The 22,770-nt window shown below is 35.4% G+C and overlaps 1 protein-coding gene across 5 annotated transcripts in view; it reads left to right on the plus strand.

The window, feature by feature from the left end:
* NCKAP1 (NCK associated protein 1) overlaps positions 1–22,770 on the plus strand; it is a 58,442-nt gene that overhangs the window by 13,872 nt on the left and 21,800 nt on the right. For 3 of the 5 annotated variants that reach the window (XM_068196437.1, XM_068196439.1, XM_068196442.1), the window contains 18 exons: positions 8,020–8,112; positions 8,313–8,369; positions 9,369–9,511; positions 9,598–9,688; positions 11,804–11,941; positions 12,597–12,645; positions 13,131–13,287; positions 13,876–13,932; positions 14,476–14,572; positions 14,800–14,906; positions 15,975–16,107; positions 17,375–17,456; positions 17,882–17,940; positions 18,520–18,665; positions 19,184–19,316; positions 20,958–21,077; positions 21,325–21,464; positions 22,183–22,314. In XM_068196437.1, coding sequence (XP_068052538.1) covers positions 8,020–8,112; positions 8,313–8,369; positions 9,369–9,511; positions 9,598–9,688; positions 11,804–11,941; positions 12,597–12,645; positions 13,131–13,287; positions 13,876–13,932; positions 14,476–14,572; positions 14,800–14,906; positions 15,975–16,107; positions 17,375–17,456; positions 17,882–17,940; positions 18,520–18,665; positions 19,184–19,316; positions 20,958–21,077; positions 21,325–21,464; positions 22,183–22,314 — 1,934 coding nt within the window. The remainder of the gene's footprint in view (positions 1–8,019; positions 8,113–8,312; positions 8,370–9,368; positions 9,512–9,597; positions 9,689–11,803; positions 11,942–12,596; positions 12,646–13,130; positions 13,288–13,875; positions 13,933–14,475; positions 14,573–14,799; positions 14,907–15,974; positions 16,108–17,374; positions 17,457–17,881; positions 17,941–18,519; positions 18,666–19,183; positions 19,317–20,957; positions 21,078–21,324; positions 21,465–22,182; positions 22,315–22,770) is intronic. The other 2 variants (XM_068196438.1, XM_068196440.1) reach the window with 1 other exon arrangement.

The following is a 22,770-nucleotide window of genomic DNA, read 5'->3' on the forward strand; positions in this document are numbered from 1 at the left end:
TCCTCCTTGCAGTGAAAATTCCAGGACATCCATTCAGGCAGGGGTTTTGGATTTTGTATGTTGGAGTGCAGCAGTTGCCACTAACTAGCACTGTGTGCCTTTGCTTTCACTGTGTCAGTAGGTGATGGTGCTGGACAAGCTTGCATTCAGTTTTAGAGAATAGGTAGTACCAGCCTTTTCAATTTTTTTTACCTATTTTAGCTGTTTTTTTCTCAGGTATTGTCATCTACCGTGTTTTGTGTCTCAGAAATGAGTGACACATTTTATTGAAGAGTATGAGCAGTGTTTGCTGTAATCAGGTGATCTTGAAAAGCATGAATTTTCATTCTGTTGAAAAGAGTAATTCTGTTATATTTGCTGTTGGTATCTTTTACATCTTTATCCATGGAAAACAGAGTTCCTGATTTGTTCCTCCTTCAGTGTTTGACATGCTAAGTCATCAGAGGAATGTCTGATAGTTGCTGGTTTTCACTATTGTACTGAGAGTGAAAGTTTGTGGACTTTCACAGTTAAAACAGGGAACTGGCTGATGAATCCTTGCTAATCAGGCTGGAAAATTAAATGGAGTAGTTCATCTTCCAAAGGATTAATTATAGATAACTCTGCACCTTATCAGTTCATAAGTCTCTCTCCCATTGTTTGGGGGCAGTTCCTGTGATGTCTTACACCTGCCCTTTCTTTTCCAGTAACCACTGTTAATCACATAACCTTGAAATTGTGCAGTTTGAAGACCAGGCTTTTAAACTGTTAATGAAATAGGCCACCGGGGTAATATTGCTGCACATTGTATGAAATAACCTGTGAAGGAAGGAATAAGCAAAAATATAATATATGCAAAAATTTGAAGGGTTCAGAAAGTGAGAAACAAACAAGATAGAGTCCTGTTTGAAAGGAAAGTTTCTTCTGTGTTTGGGGGAGCTTTACTATTTATAATTATTTTAAATTGACTCAAGCTTTGCTTTGAAAAAAACTTCTAAGCTGCAGATGGCTTCCAAAAACTTTTTAGCACCGTTGTTCTTGGTCAGGTGTGTGATCTAATTGTGCTTGTATTGACTCAGAGTAGCATTTATTGTTACTGGATTTCCTGGCCTAGCTTCAGAAGGAAGGTTCCAAAGTAAGGGATGCAGAAGCAGCCTGATTTTTCTGATGGCTGTTTAGAGTTCATCCTCTTATAAGGGGGTACATGTGAGGTTCTTGTCACAGAGAAATTGAAAGAGAGCATACTGAACTCAAAAAAAAAAAGTTGTAGGGCCTAAAAGTTGCTGTGTTCTCAGTCGGTGCTAATACTTAATGCCTTTTAAAACCAGAATAAAATACTTCACAATGACGAACTGGAGATGCAGAGAGAAAGGACAGAAATTTATTTTAGCTTGTAAGTAGGATTTGATAAATCTGCTGCCTGTGCAGGTAAAGCTCCACGTCTTTGTGTAATCAAGTTGTAGCCCCCCTTCTGCTTTCCCAAACACCACATAGAACAAGTAGTGAGAATATCTGTTTTCTTTCTGGAACATACCTTTTTCTTGGTTTGTTCCTCAGCAACTTCCTTGCTAAGTAGAAAAACTTATATTTTTACATGTCTTTTTGGAAAAATTGATGTTCAGTCACTGCTTAGCACAAAGCAGACCAATGAAGCATCACTTTGAAATTTCTAATTGTATGGTTAGTGAGGGAAAGATCTATTTTCCAGATAATGCTAGTCTTCATCACCTTGTAGGTATGTTCTCAGTGGTGTTCATATCAATTCCATTTGTGTTTTGTATTGACTAATTTTCTGCTGTATTGTGTCTGTGGGGACTGGAAATAAGATCATTTGGGAGCAGAGGACAAGCAGTATGAGCCTTTCCAGTCTACCAGGGTTAGGATCTATAGTTTTGAATTAGTTCACTTTATTTTTTGAATTTTTGCCTTTTCCCTTTAAGATCCCAGTTTGTGTTTGGTTTGCCTCCTGTGTCTTTCACAGTTTCACTTCACAACAAGCTGGTTACATACAAATTAGATGGATGTGGGAGAGGTGGTGTGGGCACAGTGTCTCAACCTTCTTGGCTAAAGCTTATTAGAAGTCATTAATGCATGCTTTTATGAAATGCTTTCTTCTATTAAAAAAACTAAAACTCACACTTTATAACTAGTCTTGATTTTTAATTTGTGATAGGTGCTTCCAGTAATTAGTCTTTTCCAGAACACTTAATACAAATAATAACCTGATTTAATTTTGTTTTTTTGGCCCTGCAAGTGCTACAGGTCATCAAGGAAAATGTAATTTGTTTGCTTGTTTCTAATGAAGCATTTAATACTGTAATTTTCATAGCACTAGTGAAGATAATTTAGAAACTGTCATCTCTGGTAAAATAAATTTGGAGTAAAATTGAAACAGTATTGAAACAATCTGACAGTAAAACTGTCATCTCTGGTAAAATTGAATTTGGAGTCTCAGCTCTGCTGCCTCATGTATTGGTAATCCCTTTTCCCTAGTCATTTATTTTTAAGGAAATTATGTAGTCATTAAAGCTTTCACAGCTGTTCTCTTAAGTCTAACTTAAATTATCCCCATATTCAGTAAATGATTATATTTTTCTCCACCTTTCTGGGGTGTTAAGTCTCTTGTATGGGAGACTTTACTTTCCAGATAACTTCCAGCTTGCTTAAGCCAAAAACCCCCAACTCCCCAAATTCCACCCTAAAACTTAACTGGCCTTTTCCATGAAGATTAAAAGCTTTTCCAGGTAAGGGGGTTCCATGCACGGCTGCTTTTTCACCTCTGCTCTTGCTCAGGGAGCTCATAGTGGTAAAGGACTGCAAAAGGGATAAATTTTCCAGAAGTCACTGAGGCAGCAGTTTAGTTTATGATTGTTCCCCTTGCATGAGTGAAGTCAGATGATGAGCAATTATTCTCTGTTCAGCTTTCTATGAACAGTTAAGATGTCTTATGCTTGAGAACAGAATATATTAATGACAGTTTATTTCACAAGAAAATGCAAAATATCTACAAATAATAAATTTTAATCTACATTTTTCCTGAAAAGTAATTCAAAATTGAAATTGTTCAGCTAATGCCTTGCTCTGGTTCTACCATACTTACTGTTCTGGTTTTGTATGCAGTAGTGTGTCTGATGTCTTCAGTTGTTACAGACGTAAGACTGACTTAAAATGATGTATCCTATATAACAGAATACAGTATATAAAGTTTTTAAGTCTAACAGTCATTTGTGAGTGAGCGTTTTTTCATAGCAATTCTAAGAGGTCATGTGAAATCACGAGATCTCTTCAAAATGTTTCACCAAACAGAATTTTCATAACATATTTTTTCAAAATAGTAAGTGCTGTCAGCTACAAAGTTTATTTTCTTGGTTTGACCTTTGACTGGGCCTGAATTAAAGATAGAATAACATCCAAATAGTGTATTTTTTTATTATTATTTGTAATAAATCGCTGTAGTATCCTGCTGTAAGTCATGTAAATCCATGCAAGTCACTTGCCAAGGTAAATCAATTTTACTTGCTCGTTGCTTCATAGTGTCTGCAATACCTGCAGAGGAGTGAATGTGTGTAACACTTTAGCCTCTCCTTTATCCAGTAAAACTCTCGTTGCTTTAATGATTGACAATTTAAGAGCTTGGCCCTTAAAAACCAAGAAAATAAACAAAGAAAACCCCCATTGAGATGGCATTCAAAAAATTGTATGAATTGTAAAAACACTGCAAAAATTGTAAATGAAGGTGAGAGAATGGGGAAACTGTTTCTTACAGCTGAGAGGCAGATCAGTTTTTAAAGAGAAGGCTTCCTGCTCCAGTTGTCTGCCCTTATGAATTCCCTGTGACTTATGACAGTTATGGAGCATCGCAGGTGGCTATTTCCTTTTCAAAGCAGTTAACTCAGTGCTAGAAACTTGAAAACAAACTAAACTAGATCTTGTGGTAGACATACATTAGTCAGTAAACATGTTAAATATTCTATCTTTTTATATTCAACACAGTACTTCAGAAACTGCTTTTAATTGGAAATAAGAAAACCGAGGACACATCCATCATTCTAGAGTTAATTTACAGAATTTAAAACTATTTCTTTTTCATTTTATTAGATGATTCTATCTTTCCCTGCTGTTCTGCTACAGATTTTGTAGACACAGAACATTGTTCAAATTAATTGAGTTTTTCAAATGTTCATCTAAAGACTCTATAGGTGATAAGCATAGTGAATTCAACAAATGACAGTAAGAATGCTGGCAGTGATGATTTACCTCTCTCCAGAAATTTAACAGTCAGAATTTATAATAATGCTTTTGGGGGCTTGTATTCCAGCTGGTAAGACTGAGTTGATGGTATTTTTGCTGAGAACATGGTAATATTTATACAGTTGGATTGTAGAAAACAAATACAAGTGTTTAATGATCAGACTTGCAGGAAAAATATCACACTGATATAAGAAGCAGAACATTCGTACTGTCTATTTCCAGATCATGAAAGAAGACATTTATTCACATACTGCTGCTACCAGTCAAATAAACTTGATAAAAAATTACAGGACTAGGGGTACCATTTGTTTTTACACTCATAAGACTCTCTGAACAACCTCTTCTAGTTGTCTCATATTTTTTGTGAGCCATTGTATTAAATTGGTATTTATTCACATGATTAGTACACCAGACTTGCATCATTTCTCCTTTGTCTGAGGCATTCATATAAGCTTTAAGTGAGGCTGTCTTGAACTCTCCAATTATTTTTAATTCTTCTAATGTATTTTCTCTATTTATATAATTGACTGTGTAAGGATCTTTGTGATTTAATATAAAGAAGGAAAGGCACAAGTTAAAGGTGAGTTCCTTCTCCTGCACGTATTATATCACAAAGGGTTAGCTTTGCTCTTTCTTATTTATAAATAATACTCAAACATGATCAGAGATCTGGTAATTTGTTAATGGACAAAAGAAATAATATCAGATTAATTATTTGAGAGGTTTTTTTTTAATCTTGCCATATTATGCTCAAGTTTCTACAGGTTTTCATAGGTCTTAAATCTAATTCACCTCATTCAACAAAAATACTGTTGGTATAATTTGTACTTCAAATTCTCTAAGAATAAATAAACCACTTACAGCTAACCAGTTTACAAGGCATAGTCAGCTATAGTAAAAATAATATTTTGATGTTTAAAGAGTTATTTCTTCAGTATATTCTCTTTTAGGATATACCTTCTTTTGTTGGTTATTAGACATTTTCAATAATGAATTGCAGGCTAAGGAAAAAAGCCTCAAACCAAAAGCAAATCAATATAGCACGAGCAACTTCTGAACAGCTGTTAGGAAATTAGTCATGGAAAGTTTTAATGCTGTGATTGTGCAAAGAGTTACACCCACATTCTTGAATGATAAAAAAGCAAATAAACATCCAAGACACTGCATGCTTGTAAGCTGTTCTTATAAACATCACTGATCAGGCTGTGCTCTATAAATTTAATCATTTGTCCCATACTGATATAACAGTCAGTTTATATATTGTTTTATTTTGGTGCTACTATGTTAAATAAAAGTTTACTGATCCCTTTGACACTCAGCGTTCAAAGAATAATCATCTCAAGTCTAGGAAAGTTTTAGCATCACGTTTGTGTAAATATTTCTGGGAATATAGGTAACAAGATAAGAATGCACAGCAATGAATCCATAATCTTTAAATGAGTGTGACAAATACCTTCCTGTACAGCTTCACAGAATTTCTGAAAATGTATTATTCCTTTTGTGATCGTAGTTCCCAGCACCATCTCCCTTTTTGCCATATCTCCCCATTTCTCGTGTTGGGGCTTGAAATGGAATGTCCTGCAGGAGTGGCCATTCAGTTGCTATTTGTTATACCAAAAATAGGTGTAGTGTACAGCAACCTATAATTTTGAGAGTCTCCTTTAGCATTGCACCTTGCTTACTATGATTTAGGATTGCAGTGGAAAAAATGGTGTTGGGGGGGCGTGCAGTGGTAGTGAGTTCTGGTTTTGTTTTTTCTCTGCACTAGAAATAATCTTACTTGTGGATCACACCCTGTCATCTCTTGCTGAAAATTTTTGAAAGGACTTCTCAGATTCATCTGGTTCACTTGTATTAGCTGCACAGAAAAAAAACTATTATTTTTGCATAGTCTTCTACAAACTCAAGAAATGCTTGAAGTGCTAGGGCCAGGGTGCAGAATTAAAACCACGCATCTTAACTGAATTTTCATTGTGTAAGAGCTGTTGACTGATGGAGCAGTCCTGAAAGTACAAAGCAGATTTTCCTTTGGAGTGGTCCTAAGTGTAGGCACAAGCTGGTCTGAAGGTGTACTGGAGCTGCACAGACATCCTGGAGCTCTGGAGTCTGTGTGTGATGATGCATGCTTCATTTTCTGAGCTCGAGGAAGTTGAAGTTAAAGCTGTATCCTGGAAAAACTACAGCTTTAAGCCTCATGCTGAGGATCAAAATACAAGTCATGGGATGTGAAAACAGATTTTTGTACAGCAGCACATTAAATGGGAATAACCTTTTTCCTGGTGCATGAGATTTATCAGGACAAGTTACAAAATAAACACATGTACTTGCACCTCTTTCCATTAAGCCTCGGCTGATGCCTATGTGAAAAAGCCTTAAATAATAGATAGACAGGCATTCAAAGTCCAATCCTTTGCCATGGTTTAAGAGTAGGCAGGAGTATTTTATAATGTAGCCATTCTGATTTGCTCATAACTGTCTATTCTTGTCTTCCTTGGCAATAATGAAAGTGTTATGGCTCAGGACTTCTCAAAAATCATCATCACATCTAAAAATTTAGAGGAGAGAAGCGAAATGTATTTTACATGTGATGCCTAGTTGTGATCCAGGCAGTTTGTTTTACCAATTTAGAGGAATTTTGATGCTTTACACAAAACTGAGAATACAGAGTACAGCTTTATAAGAGAGAGTGAGCTGAAGAAGCATACTTAGTTCTAACCTCTTATGAAAATAAGCTAATCTATTTGAAGCAATTTTTTAATCTGTCTTATAATTGATTACTCTTGTTGAGAAAAAGATGATATTTAACATGATCATCTTTAATTTAAAATCTTGCAGATTTTTGGAGGGCATGATGTCCTATTGTGACTGCTTTAACTCATTTCAATTCCTCTATCAGGAAGGAGATATAGTTTGTAGCTGGATATTGCCAGTTAAATATTTGGATACTTGCAGTGCTGTGAGACTGTCATACATAGATAAACAGAATGGCTGTTCACTAACAGCTGCTTTTTTGTGTTCTTAATTGTCTTAAGTGATCAATCTTGTTCCTTCAGAAAATTTTTAAAAATAAATAGTATTTCATTGTCTGTTTAAAATATATAAAAAAATAAATCCATGTGAATTATTTTACCTTTGTATTCACGTTTGCCTCTTCCATTTTATCCACAAGTGTCTAATGCTAGTGTTTTGCTTCTTTTATGTTTCTTTATTTTGTTGCTTTTGTTTGAATGTATTATTGTGTTTATATGGAACTGGTCAAAGAACCGTTACTGTATTTTATGTTTGTATCTACATTTTATTTTGCATGCTTAACGTGGCTTTGCCTGGATATTCTTTTTGGTAAGTTCAGAATTTAAAAGCATAATGTTTTTCTGTAGTAAAGTTTGTAACTTGCCACCTTATTTTCTTCCACCTCAAGTAACATAATTATTTTGGTTTTGCCATACTGATTTGTGCTCATATACTGTTCTGCTTTTGCAAATTATACATATGTGATAACATAACACTTCTCCTGACTACCATTTTCATCTCTAGCTGAGCTAAACAATATGACTCTGGTACTAATGTGTACTAATGTAACTTTTATCTTCAAAATGTAGTTGGCAGCTGTTAAAATGGTCAGTGCTGAGAACTCTGTGTATTTGACACACAGAGAACCTCAGTCTTACAAAACCATGTTACAGCTTCTTTGCATAGCCTGGCAGTTTCTCTGCGCTTCACAGGTATTACTTTTCAGCAGTCTTCTCAAGTCTTCTAAGAGCAGTGTGCATGTTTATGTTTCTCTTTTAGCAACAGCTTGCTCAGCTCCAGAAGGAAAAATCAGAGATTTTGAAGAACCTGGCATTATACTACTTCACGTTCGTTGATGTTATGGAATTTAAGGTAAGGTATTACAAATGTGTAAGTTGTTCTGTCACATTAGGTTTCTGTAATTTTATTCATGAAATAACACTATATAATGAAATAGCTGCACTTGAAGATCTGCTCTTCAAATAAAAAAAAAAATGAAGCTCCATCACTAATTGTAGTAATGTGATTTAATTATATCTTTTTAAACTAAAGTTATTCCTTTGTTTTTCAAGGACCATGTCTGTGAGCTGCTAAACACTATTGATGTTTGCCAAGTCTTCTTTGATATTGTAAGTTTCTAGGTTTAAACTTTCAAAAATGTTTATATTCAGAGTCCTGTAGGGAAAAGGACTTGCTTTTGTTAGTCCAAGAAACATCACATCTCCAGTTAAAAATGCAAGAGAAATAACAACATAGGGTTCACATTTCTAACTTTTATAATAGAGAGATAAACCTTTCTTAGTAGGCTTCTTATGGACAGTAGCAAGAGTACTGTTACCAAACATAAAAATTTTTCAGTATTTTTTTATTTATTGCATCTGCAAGTTAACTCCTAATCATCTGTATGCTTATGCCTTGTAAGACTCACAAGAGAAGACTATTACTGGTGTCCACCTAAGCTGTGTGAGGAGGTCACTTTTGGGGTTGACTAAAGCAACTACAAAAGCATCTAAAAGTCTTATATTTAAAACAAAACCACCAGGCCCCCCAAAAAATCCAACAATAAAAAACAAAGCAAAAATCACCACCAAACAAACATAGAAAAAAAAGCCTCCAAAATCACAAAACAAAGCCTCCAACACCTTTTCCTTTTGGTTTCAACTTTCTTAATGTTCTTAACGTCACCTTATTAGTTTTTGTCATTATTTTAAATTTGGCCAACTTAGATTGATAATATGAAAAAGGAACAGGGGTGTATCATGTGGAATCATGTTACAATGCCAGTGGGATGTATGCTAGTCTTTTACATTTGGCTCTTACTAAAATACAGTTCATAGGCATGGCACTGCTGAAACAAGAAAAGTTTTCCTATCTGTCAGGTAATCTGTGGCACTTAAGCCTGGAAGGATTTATTTGGATGCTTTGCTTTCATGCGTGCAAGCAGTCCTGGGAATCTAAATGAATAAATTTAGGTTATACAGAGTCACATGCCACCAGAACAAGAGCTTTGTTCAAAAGACAGCCCATTGTATTTAAAAATGCTGAAAATTGGTGGAAATGTAAGGAAAAATGTTTTATGCTTGTTTCTGTAAGTTTTTAAATGATAATTTACTGATTTTCATTTCTAGACTGTAAACTTTGATTTAACAAAGAACTACCTAGATTTGATTATAACCTACACAACTCTAATGATACTGCTGTCTCGAATTGAAGAAAGGAAGGCTATCATTGGACTGTATAACTATGCCCATGAAATGACACATGGAGCAAGGTAAAAAATTGATTGTATAAAAGACATGTGTAACGTTAATGATAGTAACAGCTACACCTCAGTGAATTGTTTGTTGTTGCTTTTAGTGACAGAGAATATCCACGCCTTGGCCAGATGATTGTGGATTATGAAAATCCTTTAAAGAAAATGATGGAGGAATTTGTACCTCACAGTAAAGTATGTAACTACTTTTCACAGGCATGCAGTAACCTTAATTGGGAGAAACAGAGATAAAAAGTAAATATGCAAGAGTTTGTTTTGTTGAAGGCCATTTGGTATAAATTTTACACGAGATTTCTGCTTACATTGAATGTCTAGGGCTGAGGATTGATATCCTATTAAAAAGCACAACCTGCAGAAATACAGGAATGATAAGACAGGTTAGTAAGGCACCATTCTATTCACTAAGGATTAGAAATTAATAAAAAATCGGTTGCGGATCATCTGAGAATAGCTACTTCTGTCTTTTGTGTCGGGTTATAGCTTGAAATTAAAGAGATCCACAATGTTTCTGTGAAGTTGGTGGTTTTGCTGGATTGCTGTCCTGGATGAATGTGATTTTCTGTTTTGTAACCTGAGGTGCTTTGGTTTGGATTGCCCAAAAGATCACCACTGCCTCTTTAACAGCAGCTCCTGTACTCAAAAGCTGGCACTCTGCTGAGTTGCCTTCACTGAGTTAAAGGAGCCCTATTCCTTTAGTCCTTTCTGTACAGATGTTTCTAAGTTTCTGTTCTTACACAGTTGGTTGTGTTGTAGTTCTGTGATGTTTTATCTAGGCTGTATTTTCAAGTAAGAATATCTTGGAAAAGTTACAGGAGCCTCTCCAAAGTCAAAGTATATCCTGTTTTATCACTTCCCGTTTGTTCACTAGATTTGCTTTTCTGTCAAAGGAAACTAGATTTCTCTGATCAGGACTGACTAACTATATTTATAAAGATGTTACTTTCTAGGTGCTTGCAAATTAATTGCCTAACAATTACAACTTACTTTGGAATCTTTGGCAGTATCTTAAGTTAAATTCTAAGTTATTTCCTAAAGTTTTTAAGGTTTGGCTTTTTCTTTACCTATTTTGAAGTTTAGGTACTGGTTGTGTTTTCCTTCTCTAGTTGCTTTTCTAGATTTTTCTCAATTTCCTTAAACTTTTCAGTATTGTCAATAGAAGTTCAGAGCTTTCCAGATACTTTCCTAAATGCTCTGAAGTGAAATAGTTTCCAATACTTCTAACTTGTCTGTAATCTTATTGGTGTTACACTTTTCCACGATTCCTATCTTGTTAAGACTTGCTTAGCTAAGGATCTCATTTACAAGTAATCTTTTCTGGTGCACATTTTAGCAAAGATGCTTTACTTCTCAGTATTATCTTTGTTTATGCTCTTGTATTTAATAGTGGATCAGTCCTTTCCATTGACACATTTGTAAAGATGCCTTTCAGTCCAATTTTTCCTCTTGTGCTTATTCTGTGCCAGAAGCATAAATTGGGGTCAGGGATCTTTTCAGAAACATTCTTGGGCTGTCCTCTCGTGGAACTGCACACTGAAGTTGTCATTCTGTAATCCCAGTGCTTTGCTGCAAACCAGGCAGTTGTTTAGTCCTTTACATCAGCTTCAGCAGATGACTTTGGTTTTTTTGCCTGAGTGATCTCCTCTGCTCTCACGCTGTTCAGATCTGGCTCCCTGAGGATTCATTCAGGCACCAGTGTTGATACTAAAGTCAGGGAAAAGACTTAGGATACACTTGCTTAATTTTGCTACAGATCTGGCTCCCTGAGGATTCATTCAGGCACCAGTATTGATACTAAAGTCAGGGAAAAGACGTAGGATACACTTGCTTAATTTTGCTACAAAACTTAATTTGCTGCAAAGATACTCCTGCAGAAAGTATCTGCTCAAAAGAATTATAGTTTGCCACCAAGACATACTAAAGGAAGTGGCAGGGAAGGGAGTATCACAGCAATTGGGATGCTTGAGTAAGTAATGAACAACTTCCAGTTGTGTGTGAGAGGGTTTTTGTGCCTTATTGTTTTTTTTCCACGTCCTCTAATTCTGGACTCAAATTTTTGTAACTAACTAAAAATAATAGAAATCAAACTCTCTTGATTCTTTGCATCCTTCCTCTAGCCTGGAGTATTCTTTTCTATGTTTAATAAACTAGATGCAATGAGATTTAACCTTATGGTTAATTTCAAAACTAGTTCATTAAAATGTTTTGATGACTTAGAAAAAATGCTGAGGATACAGCTCTGCTGATGAAACAGTACTGACCATTCAAACTAATCATTAGCCTGCTTTCTAGTCCCTTTCAGATGCTCTGATTTCACTCCAGATGGTCTATCCTCGACGAAATCTCTCAGCTGACCAGTGGAGAAACGCACAACTGCTGAGCCTCATCAGTGCCCCCAGCACAATGCTTAACCCTGCACAGTCTGACACAGTATGGTCTTTTAATTTACATTCTATTATAAGAGTTAAGTAAGGTTTTCTGGAAAATAGTTGTCAGTTGGATTACCTCTGTGTAACTTTTAATCAGGTGTAAATACACTGATTAGTACAGGGGAAAAGTTTTCTCCCATTAAGTAAAGTTTCTGTTACATTAACTCGTGCCTTCAGCTTCAGTAATTCGTTGACCAGAAGGTGAGGGGAAGCAATGTTAACTTCTGCAGTCATAGAGGGGAGGAATCCTGAGTACCCTCTCAGGTGTTTGTGAGCCAGGAGACTGGAAATCGGAACTGATACTTCCTTTAAAATTTATGTTTGCACTTACTGTCTCAGCTGTGATATGAATGGTTATCTTTCTGAAAAAAAGTGAAGCTTTAATGGCTGTCAAGTTGTGATTAGTATCCATCAAAATATTGAATATTGTTAAATACAATGTTTATTGAAAATAAATATTTGTCAAAATTTGTTTAAGGTGTTGGAGGATATGTAAGCTCACTTAATATTCTAACTCTCAGTTTCTGAAGTGCTGAAACACTGAATCACTGTTAATGGTCAGTGGCTTTCTTTGATCAGCATTTAAGGTTTTGTTTGTCCCTTTTTGCCAAGTAGTACTTATAACTAGTGTGCTACAAATTACTGTTTTTTAACAGATGCCATGTGAATACCTGTCTCTGGATGCAATGGAAAAATGGATCATTTGTGAGTAAAATATTCTGAAATGACTCATGGTTGTATTAAAAAAAAATTGGTTAACTTTTAAAAGACTACTTGCTTTCTGTACTGTCCAATAGCCGTTGTATTCAAATAAGATTCTGGAGAACTTGATTAAATTTCATCTGTACTAACATGCAGTGAAGCTAGAATTCAGCATGGGCTGCTGGAATAGATTGTGTCACAGTAGATTGTGTTCCAGACTTTGACTGGAAGTGAGGGCTTCAGTAATTTTGGTGAAAGTAGTCAAGTAGTATCAGCATAAAGTAATTAATTTCACACAAATATTGCAAAAATACTTCCATTAGAAGCGGGGAGGGAGGTATTTTTTATATATTAGAAAATGTTATACATTAAAGAGTTTGTTAATGATCTATGCAAAATATTTAAGACAGAATACATAATCATCTCACTGTTCTCGTACTGTCTTTGTGCATCTGATTTGTGACATACATCAATGTGAACTTTTGAAGTTGGATTTATTTTGTGCCACGGAATCCTAAATAGTGATGCTACAGCTTTGAATCTTTGGAAACTTGCACTTCAAAGCAGCTCTTGCTTGGCTCTGTTTCGAGACGAGGTGTTCCATATTCACAAAGCTGCAGAAGATTTGTTTGTAAACATAAGAGGGTAAGTTTTTGTTCTCCTTTCAGAATCTCTGCTAAAAACACTATATTTCTTGAAGAACTGTTTCAAACAGATTACTTCTGCTTCGTGTAAGTTCTGCTTAGGTACACAAGCATTTTTGCTTGGTATCTTGACTGTTTCTTTAATGCATAAGTTTTAGGGACCTGGTTTCATAACCACCACACCTTTTTTTATCTCAGTCTGAAATCCTGGTCAATCAGTCTCTAAAATGACAAGTCTCTTAGATTAATGATCTCATCCACAAATCCTGATTTACTGAAGGGAAATGATGTTACGAATGTGCGGTTTGCTTGAAAAATTGCATCTTGTTGCCACTGTTTCTGCAGTATATTATGTGAAAACTCAGAAACAAAGTTGAGACCTCTACCAGCAAACACTAGGAACACTTCAGTAGAAAGCATTTCTGGTTTAGATATCTAGTTTTGGCATTTAGCTCTGCTCGGGAGCTGGTGCGCATTTTCTACTGTATCCTTCTTTCTGTAACACTGTAGCTCCTCTCAAGTCTCACTCAGCTCTTTTTAAAATGTGCTGCTGGTTCTTATACCATATCTGATTGGTTTTTACTTGCAGCTACAACAAGCGTATTAATGACATCAGAGAGTGCAAAGAAGCTGCTGTTTCACATGCGTGAGTGTCTTAAAACGTTTTTCTGACAGATTTTAGGATTGGTTTTCTTAAAGCAAAATGATAAAGATTGTGCAAACAGAATTTGTCAAATGCAGAGTTAGTCATGCATTTTCAAATGAATAATTTACTGATTGTTCTTTTAAATCTGGATTTGCTTAATGTCATTGCCGATTTAACTTCCCAAGTTAAAATAATCTAAGTTCTAGATTATTTTTCAAATTATCAGGATGGAAGCATTTAGTTTGTTCATTACTTATGTTTTGTCTGATTACAAAAGGTGAAGGCAGATTAAGTAGAAGTGTTTTAATGTAGTCAAATGCTCATCACAGAGAGGGGACAGAGAACTTGGGGTTTAAACTTATTGATGCTTCATGAATATATGGAGTTGGTGATGAGGATGCCAATTTTTTGAACCACATTCTTCAAAATTCTGAACTTTTGAAGATGATATAATATCATCTGCCTATGCTTGGTCTCAAAAGCTTTTGAAAATCAAGTATTTTGTGTCTAGCATAGTGGATAATGTATGTTCTTTTGATGCAGCGGCTCAATGCATCGAGAGAGACGCAAGTTTTTACGTTCTGCTCTCAAAGAACTAGCCACTGTCTTGTCTGACCAGCCAGGCCTCTTGGGTCCCAAGGTAATGACACCTTTTATGGTTTGCATTTGCTCAAAAACCAGTGTGTTTCTCAGTGGTAAATCCAATATTTATTTTCTTTGGGGGGGAAAAAACTCCTCATTTCACTCTAAGAAAACCTACTTAGTTTTTTAAGTTCTTGTGTTTTAGAGACTAGTTGCCTCTTGAGTGCACAAACTATTCAGCTGTTGTGTATATTGATAAGTTTGAGAGCAATCTTTGTTTTTCAGGCACTTTTTGTATTTATGGCATTATCCTTTGCTCGTGATGAAATTATTTGGCTTCTTCGTCATGCAGATAATATGCCAAAGAAGAGTGCAGATGATTTCATAGATAAGTATGTTCATTTTTAATGCAATACCTTCAATACTAGAATTTCACAGACAAAATAAATGTGAAGGCAATAGAATCTCAGAAAAGGCTGGCTACATGGAGCAGCTGGGAATGTTCAGAAAATTTTTACTTGGGAATATTAAGTGTCCCACCAAAACAGAAAACTAGAAATACTATCCTAGAAATTGGAGCACATCACTGAAAATTCATATATAAAGTAGAAATATTTTATATATGTTTTGTTTTTTTAACTTTGAATAGGCAAAAATAAAGGTTTTTCATGTGTCTTCACTGATTTTGCATTGATCAAATCAATGAAGGAGGCAAGAAAACTTTCAAAAAGCTTTATTTGTTGATTTGTAGATTCTCTTGACAGCAAAACTGTCCTTTAAATCAGCTAAGCTTTATTTATGTAATACAGCTTTAGTGTCTACCATAAACAGATGGTAGAAATGAGAAAATATGATTACAAGATTTTACAAGTGTGGATAGGCAGGAGACTTCTCAAGATTATTGGACACAAGGTTGAAGTGAAAGACTGCAGGATTTTAAACAAGTAACAATCACAAGGCCATTTATAGAGCTGGAGTGGGAAAATCTTGGATTCTCTCCACTGGATTTAGGTGCTAAGGAAAGATGGAGGTTCCAGGGCCTCTCTGAAAGAACCTGTGCAAATATTTAACCATCCTCATGGCTTGGAAACAAACCCAGAAAGGCAGTTATTAAACTTGTATTTTTCAGGTTTAACCACTTTTTGAGAAAAACATTTTTCAAATTGAGCTGTACAGAAGGGCTCCTTATTCAGAAAAAGAACTGAATAGTTATACAAACCTTTGAGGATTACTATGGTGATATCCTGCTAATTTATGTCCTGTTGAGTGGATTTGACCTTGCAGAGAAAATTACCAGAGAAAACGTAAGCTCCTTTTACAACGTTAACAAATATTTTAATACAGAAATTAGCTATTGATAATTGTTTTAAAAGCAAGGTATAGGAGGAAATTGCCATTATAGAAATTTGCTTTACTATTTTGAGTGACATTTGTAAGCTTTTCCTTGTTTTTTTGTCTAGGCACATAGCTGAGCTAATATTCTACATGGAGGAGCTCAGGGCACACGTGAGGAAATACGGGCCAGTGATGCAGAGATACTATGTACAGTATCTCTCTGGCTTTGACGCAGTGGTCTTAAATGAGCTGGTGCAGGTATGGCAACATCATGGCTCTGGCTTCTCAAATGCAAATTTGAACAAGGGCCTTTTGTCCAAAATGATGTCCTAAAATGCATCCCAGTTTGTGGATTTTGAGGAACGTTGTGGAGTAAAACAAATTAAGTTAGTGTTTAGTTCTGGGATTTAGTGTCGTACTTGTGGTTTCTATGTAGAATCACAGAATATCCCGAGTTGGAAGGGACACACAAGGCTCCTCAAAGTCCAGCTCCTGGCCTTGCATAGGACACCCCAACAATCCCACCCTGTGCCTGAGAGCATTGTCCAAATGCTCCTTGAACTCTCAACCTTGGGGCCGTGACCCAGGCCCTGGGGATCCTGCTCAGTGCCCAGCCACACTCTGAGGGAGGAACCTTTTCCTAATACTTTCCTTTCCTTTTCCTTATATCCAACCTAACCCTCCCCTGACACAGCTTCAGACCATTACAAGTGGCATGAATTTATATACTTCAGTCTTCATGTATGAATATTATGAAGCACTGTTACGTTTAGAGACTGTGGAACAGGTACTGTCACTGAAGGAGTGTAGAAACCTCTTCTTACTTAGCTCAACCAAGAAATTAGAAACTTTCTGAAGTGCTTTGGTTTTATTCCCTGGTGACCCCACTAGATGGAGCCCAAACTGATATGAGGAGGAAAAATGGACTTGAATTTTAATTGTCATTAATTCATAACAGCTATCAAGCACCGGAGTAGACAAGTGCTTGAGAGCTAATTTGGATTTTTTTAGCCTTTAGGTTTCAATGTCAGTTATTGCTGGAATTATGAGCAACTTCTGCACTGCATTACTTTACAGAAGTGTGGTCCTGTTAGTGGCTAAAACTGCAAAGATTTATGTTGCATTTGTAAAATTTGAATGCTTAGCATAATAAATTCGAATTTTTAATAAAAAAAAAATTGAGAGGGGTTTTTTTTGAGGTAAAGTGGTGCTGATGTGGGCTCTATTATATCCTGCCATAACCAGGTTTTCTTTGCAGACAGGATAGACAATATAGTATAACCACATTTACTGACAGATTTTCCCATTTTGAGCTGATATTAGTTTTGAAGCAATCTTTTCTAGGTATTTGTCATCAACCAATGAATTAAAAAGTGAAAGCTATTAAATGGCACTATTTGAAATATTCCATCAATTAAGTTACCTCTTGTAGGTGTTTGAACATCTCACAGTATAGCTGATATTGACATTATTTCATAAACCAAGTTTAAAGTAATATTAATAATAGTAAAAATATTTCTTTTAGAATCTTTCCGTGTGCCCAGAGGATGAATCAATCATCATGTCCTCTTTTGTAAACACAATGACTTCACTAAGTGTGAAACAAGGTAAGTTTAAATAATCTTGGAAAATTGGTAACAGGCTGGCAGATTCCTCTGAAAAGTTTCATCACTTTTGTTTTGTGTAATCACTAGAAGGAGCATTTGTTCAGCATTTGTTCCCTTGTTTCTCTTTCATTTTTGTATCTGCTTCTTGTGGTGTGTCCCTTTTCCAAAGGATGCTATTGGGTAGTAATCCAACCTTTTAATATAGAAAACATATTACACATATTTCCATCTAGATATTTTAATTCCTTTTACTGCAACTGTACTGGATCAAAATTCTTGGGTAGAAACATGAGGTTCATTACCCAAATAATTCTTTACTATTTTAGAAGGGTTTTTAGAAGGGGTTTTTAGAAGGTCTGTTACAGTGTATCTGAATTTGTTATTGTTTTCTAAGGGTTTCTGTTCTATATTTTTCCCTGATGCAGTTGAAGATGGAGAGGTATTTGACTTTAGAGGAATGAGATTAGACTGGTTTAGATTGCAGGTAAGAATTGGTAAATATGCATGACATTTCACTAACTTCAAACCACAATGTTTCATAGATTACTGCTGTTCTAGATTACTCTCACACTGCAAGTGGGTGAGAGGCTATCTAAAAATAACCTCCTCTGAAAATCAAACAAATACTTCAACAGATAATTTGCTATATTTTGATATAACTTTGTCTGCTTTGGGTACTTTTTGCAAATCATCCCTTGGGGTGTTTCTAACAGTTCAGAAATAGAATGTGTTGAGGCTGAGCTGTTTGGTGGGCGTGCAGAGTGTGATTCAACGTGCCTACACTGGTAAGGGAGAGATTACAAATCTGTGTTTTGCCAATATTTGTTCTGCAGTTTATCTGTGAATTAGTGCCATGTTCAGTGGCTGTTTAGAGACTTCACTGAAAGACAGTTTGCTGTTTTTTAAGCTCTAGTGGAAAGAGGAGAATCCCTGCATGGTCTTTAAATGCACAGGTGTCCTGTGCATAGCACAAACAGTATTTACAATTGGTATTGAGCAATAGCAATGGAATTTGCACAAAAGCAGTTGCAGATATAACATATCAATTGTGTTGTCTTTTCAGGCCTACACCAGCGTTTCTAAAGCTTCACTTGGCCTTGCAGACCACAGAGAACTAGGAAAAATGATGAACACAATCATTTTCCACACAAAAATGGTAGATTCTTTGGTGGAGATGTTGGTGGAAACCTCAGATCTTTCTATCTTTTGGTATGCTACTGAAGTGACCGTACAAGTTTTTTATTATTTATTGTTTGCTTTGTCCTTGCAAGTGTAATTTTTAAATAGCACACTTTGTAGGAAGATAGGCCAGTGGAAGAATCAACTGGAATTTCTGGTTTCTAGCAGAATTAGTTTGAAAAAGATATTTATGAACATCTGTCAGACATATTCTGACAGTCATATAACTGATCAGGAATCAGTTGTAGATTTTTCTTTAATACTTCCTGGCCAAAATTGCAAATTTTTACAGTCCCTATGTGGCAAACATCAGAATAAAAATATGATTGTGATAATAATAATAATAATAACATAAAATAGATGTGTAAATAAAATGCATAAGAAGTGAATGCAGAAAACAAACAAAAATGATGAAAGCATGGGGCAGTTTTTGGTATACAAAGCATTTATGGTCACATTTGGTTTGTATGAAGTAAACCTTATTTGCAGAAAAAAAAAATAAATATTGCATTTAAATGTCTGATTAATAACTGATTAATTCTGTTCAGTTTTTATAGTCGTGCTTTTGAGAAGATGTTTCAGCAGTGTTTGGAGCTTCCCTCTCAATCAAGATACTCAATTGCATTCCCACTGCTTTGCACTCACTTTATGAGCTGTACTCATGAACTATGCCCTGAAGAGGTAATTCTTAAATTTAGGTTATTTTCATCTCTTATTCAACATAGAGTGAACTAGAGCTGAACACTGCAAGAAGGTGTTTATTATGGCAATTTAATATTTGAGGGAGGAGAGTTCTAAAAATGGAGGTAAAACAAGTAGATACCTTGTTAAATGACTCTTCATGCATAAATCTCTAAATCCTTTTCTGAAGTGAGAAAGAATTTTGGTCTTTGCTTTAAAGAGGGATTAGCTAGGGTACAAAAATTAGATGAGTTTTCAAGCTTAGATGCTAATAAATCCCATATGCCTGCTAAAACTTAGAAGCAACAGTTTTCCTGTTAAATGATTTATAAACTCATGGTTGGGAGAAGGAAATAGGAAGTTGGGAGTTCTATATGGGTTGTTACAGTTTTCTTCAGTAAGGAAAAAAAAAAGTGATACACAGTATAATGTAAGCAGTTGCTTTGGTCAGAACTGGGTAATGGAAACCTTGTTGGTTAGAGTTAGAATTTAAAAAGTACTGTGGTGCTTGAAGAAATGGACTCTTTGTTAAAGGAAGCAGTTAGAATCTGAGGAAATTCTTTCTATTTTTGTTGTAAGGGCATAAATCCTTTAGTACATTTCCTGTGTGTTCATTGACTTTGAAATTAGTCTGGGAGTTAACGTGGCCATTTTTACCTACTGCTTATGAAAATGTTTTTTTCATTCCTAACAGTGCTCATCTAAAACAATTAGTTGAATAAGATTTATTGTAATATAAACAATATGGGGTTTTCTTATTTAAAAATAAAATTCTTCTTTGCTAAACTTCATTACAGTATACATCTATATAGGTATTTTCCTTGTATGCTTTGCTTTAAATAGCAGCCAATGCTATTTATATTGGACAAGCATTAAAAATTTTCCAGGAAAGCTGAACCCTTCAGGACAAGAGACATCTTTGAGAACAATTATAGTAACAGTAAGAAATCAGTAGCCCAAAGTCCACTGGACACTAGTTACTGTGCATTCAGCTGCAGCAAGCACATTTTGTCACAGCCAGCAGAACTTGAAATTCAATATCTGAATTGTATGTCTTGGTAACTATTATCATTTTGGAAAAATAATCTTTGCTGTGCTGTGTGCAGTGTATCATAGTGTGGCTCATAGAAAGTAAACATCAGTGGTGAAAGGAGGATTTCAGCAAGACAGAGACTGTGCTTGTGAGGAAGGAACAGAATCCAGAAATTAATGCAGCAGTATTTTATTATTGACTTTTTCAGTTGTCTGAAGGACACTGCTTTCTCTATAGCTTGAGTTGCATGCTCTTTTCCCCCTAGACTTAGTATTGACACATATTAATGAAGAGGACATTCACAGAGACCTTGGAATACTGGGCACATTGAAGCAGATTTGGTCCCAAATTAAATTTGAAAACCTGCTTCTTCAAACATTTTTTTTTGCCTCTTTTTACAAAAAATATTTTTCATGGTGACTTTGAAAATTTCATGGTTCAAATTACTTCCAAAAAGAAAAAAAAACAGCCTGGAGTCAAGATTGTTGAGGACTAATTACTTTATTATTTCCCATATCCTAGTTACATGATTAGTGAACTGTTCTCTGCAGTACTGTAGGACTGATGGGAAACTGAAGATCCTGCTTCCTTTTCTCCCTTTTTAACAGCGGCATCATATTGGAGATCGTAGTCTTTCCTTGTGTAACATGTTCTTGGATGAAATGGCTAAGCAGGCTCGAAATCTTATCACAGACATTTGCACAGAACAATGTACACTGAGTGATCAGGTGAGTAAGGTGGTGTCTATTTCAATTTTCTTTTGAGATTTTCTCCATTCAGCTTTCTGGATATTTTCTGTTCATTTTTTTTCTCTGTGTTTTTATGTAAACTATCTGTTTAAAGAATTGAAGGTGATTTGAGCAAGAATTTTTAATACTAGAATTGTGTCAAAGGAAGAGTGTGTTATTTTTGTGATGAAGTGTGCTAAAAAAACTGGATTTTAATTTGGAAGGACTGTTTCTTTTTGTTTACTAGTTGTTGCCAAAACATTGTGCCAAAACCATCAGTCAAGCAGTGAACAAGAAGTCAAAAAAACAGACTGGAAAGAAAGGAGAACCTGAAAGGGAGAAACCAGGAGTAGAAAGCATGAGGAAAAACAGATTGGTTGTGACAAAGTAAGCTGCTTCTTCTGTTCTTTTCCCCTTGAATCCCAAGTCAAAATGTGTTTCACACATTTCAATATGTTTTACGTATTAAATGCTTCTTGCTTAATTTGTTTGAATAAATTGAATTTGCTGTAAGTTTGACAGCTTTGCGGTTTGTCATGCTTCTGTGGCTTGTATAGAGACTGAATTTTGTTGCGTAAGTAATAGGAATGTTTGTCATCTGAATTTGTCCCCTTGGCTGTTTCCTTTCCTGAGCAGAAAGAATCCCTGTGCTGTAGCTAGGCTTCCTGAACAGTCATATTGACTGTGGGCATGTGAGTCCAAGGAGTGGGTGGCATCTTTGATTCTGCCTTGCTTTAGCACTCTTAATTACAGGCTGGACAGGAAGTTCTTGCTGTCTTCTCAATCACTTAAATGTCTTCTTTTTGGGGGGAATAAAAAATACATATATCTATACATATATATAAAAAAAAAATATATCTCACATCACTATATTCAATGCAGATCAGTATGCAGTTGTAGGATGTGTTCTTGGCCAACATATTGGTTTTTAAATATGCTAAGAAAGTGTCTCAAAGCAGAACGTGATAATGAAGAGTTAGACCTGTACTTGCTTTTGAAGCATTATCCATTCAGTGTGTGCTTTCCATGATAATATACACTTCTGTTACATTAAATATATTTTTCTTAATTTCTTTCTATTTCTTTCTTTCTTTCTATTTTAAAGCCTGGACAAACTGCATACTGCACTTTCTGAGCTCTGCTTCTCAATCAATTACGTACCAAACATGGTGGTTTGGGAGCACACGTTTACCCCAAGAGAATATTTGACATCTCACCTGGAAATCCGCTTTACCAAGTAAGAAATATTGTAGAGTTAGATACACAAGATAAGCCTTTGCTAGTTTATGTTGGAAATACTGTATACTTACTACATTAAACCAGCTTTTAAAGGTGGAACTCTGAGTAGAATCCCAGCTAAATGATTATTAAGTTACTTGTGCAGACATACACAATAGTCAATTCCTGTTTTAAAATAAAATATGTTGAAATCCATATAATCTATTTAACAGCCAGATCCTGCACTCCCAATCCTGTGTATTTTGTGGGAGCTGATCATGGCTGTTTTTAGGCATGTATTAAGATGTGTATTCCCACCATTCTTTTGCACAGTGCTGAAGTGTTTTCAAATATTTGAGTCCACTGCCTTGCTGAAAGGAAGTCTAAAAATCAGAAGTCAAGACATGACAAAGCCAACTGAGAATATGTGCAGTTACTTTTTTACTTTTTTTAATAAAGTGCTGTTGTTTGATAT

Source organism: Anomalospiza imberbis, chromosome 7, assembly GCF_031753505.1.
Source record: "Anomalospiza imberbis isolate Cuckoo-Finch-1a 21T00152 chromosome 7, ASM3175350v1, whole genome shotgun sequence".
Taxonomy (NCBI): domain Eukaryota; kingdom Metazoa; phylum Chordata; class Aves; order Passeriformes; family Viduidae; genus Anomalospiza; species Anomalospiza imberbis.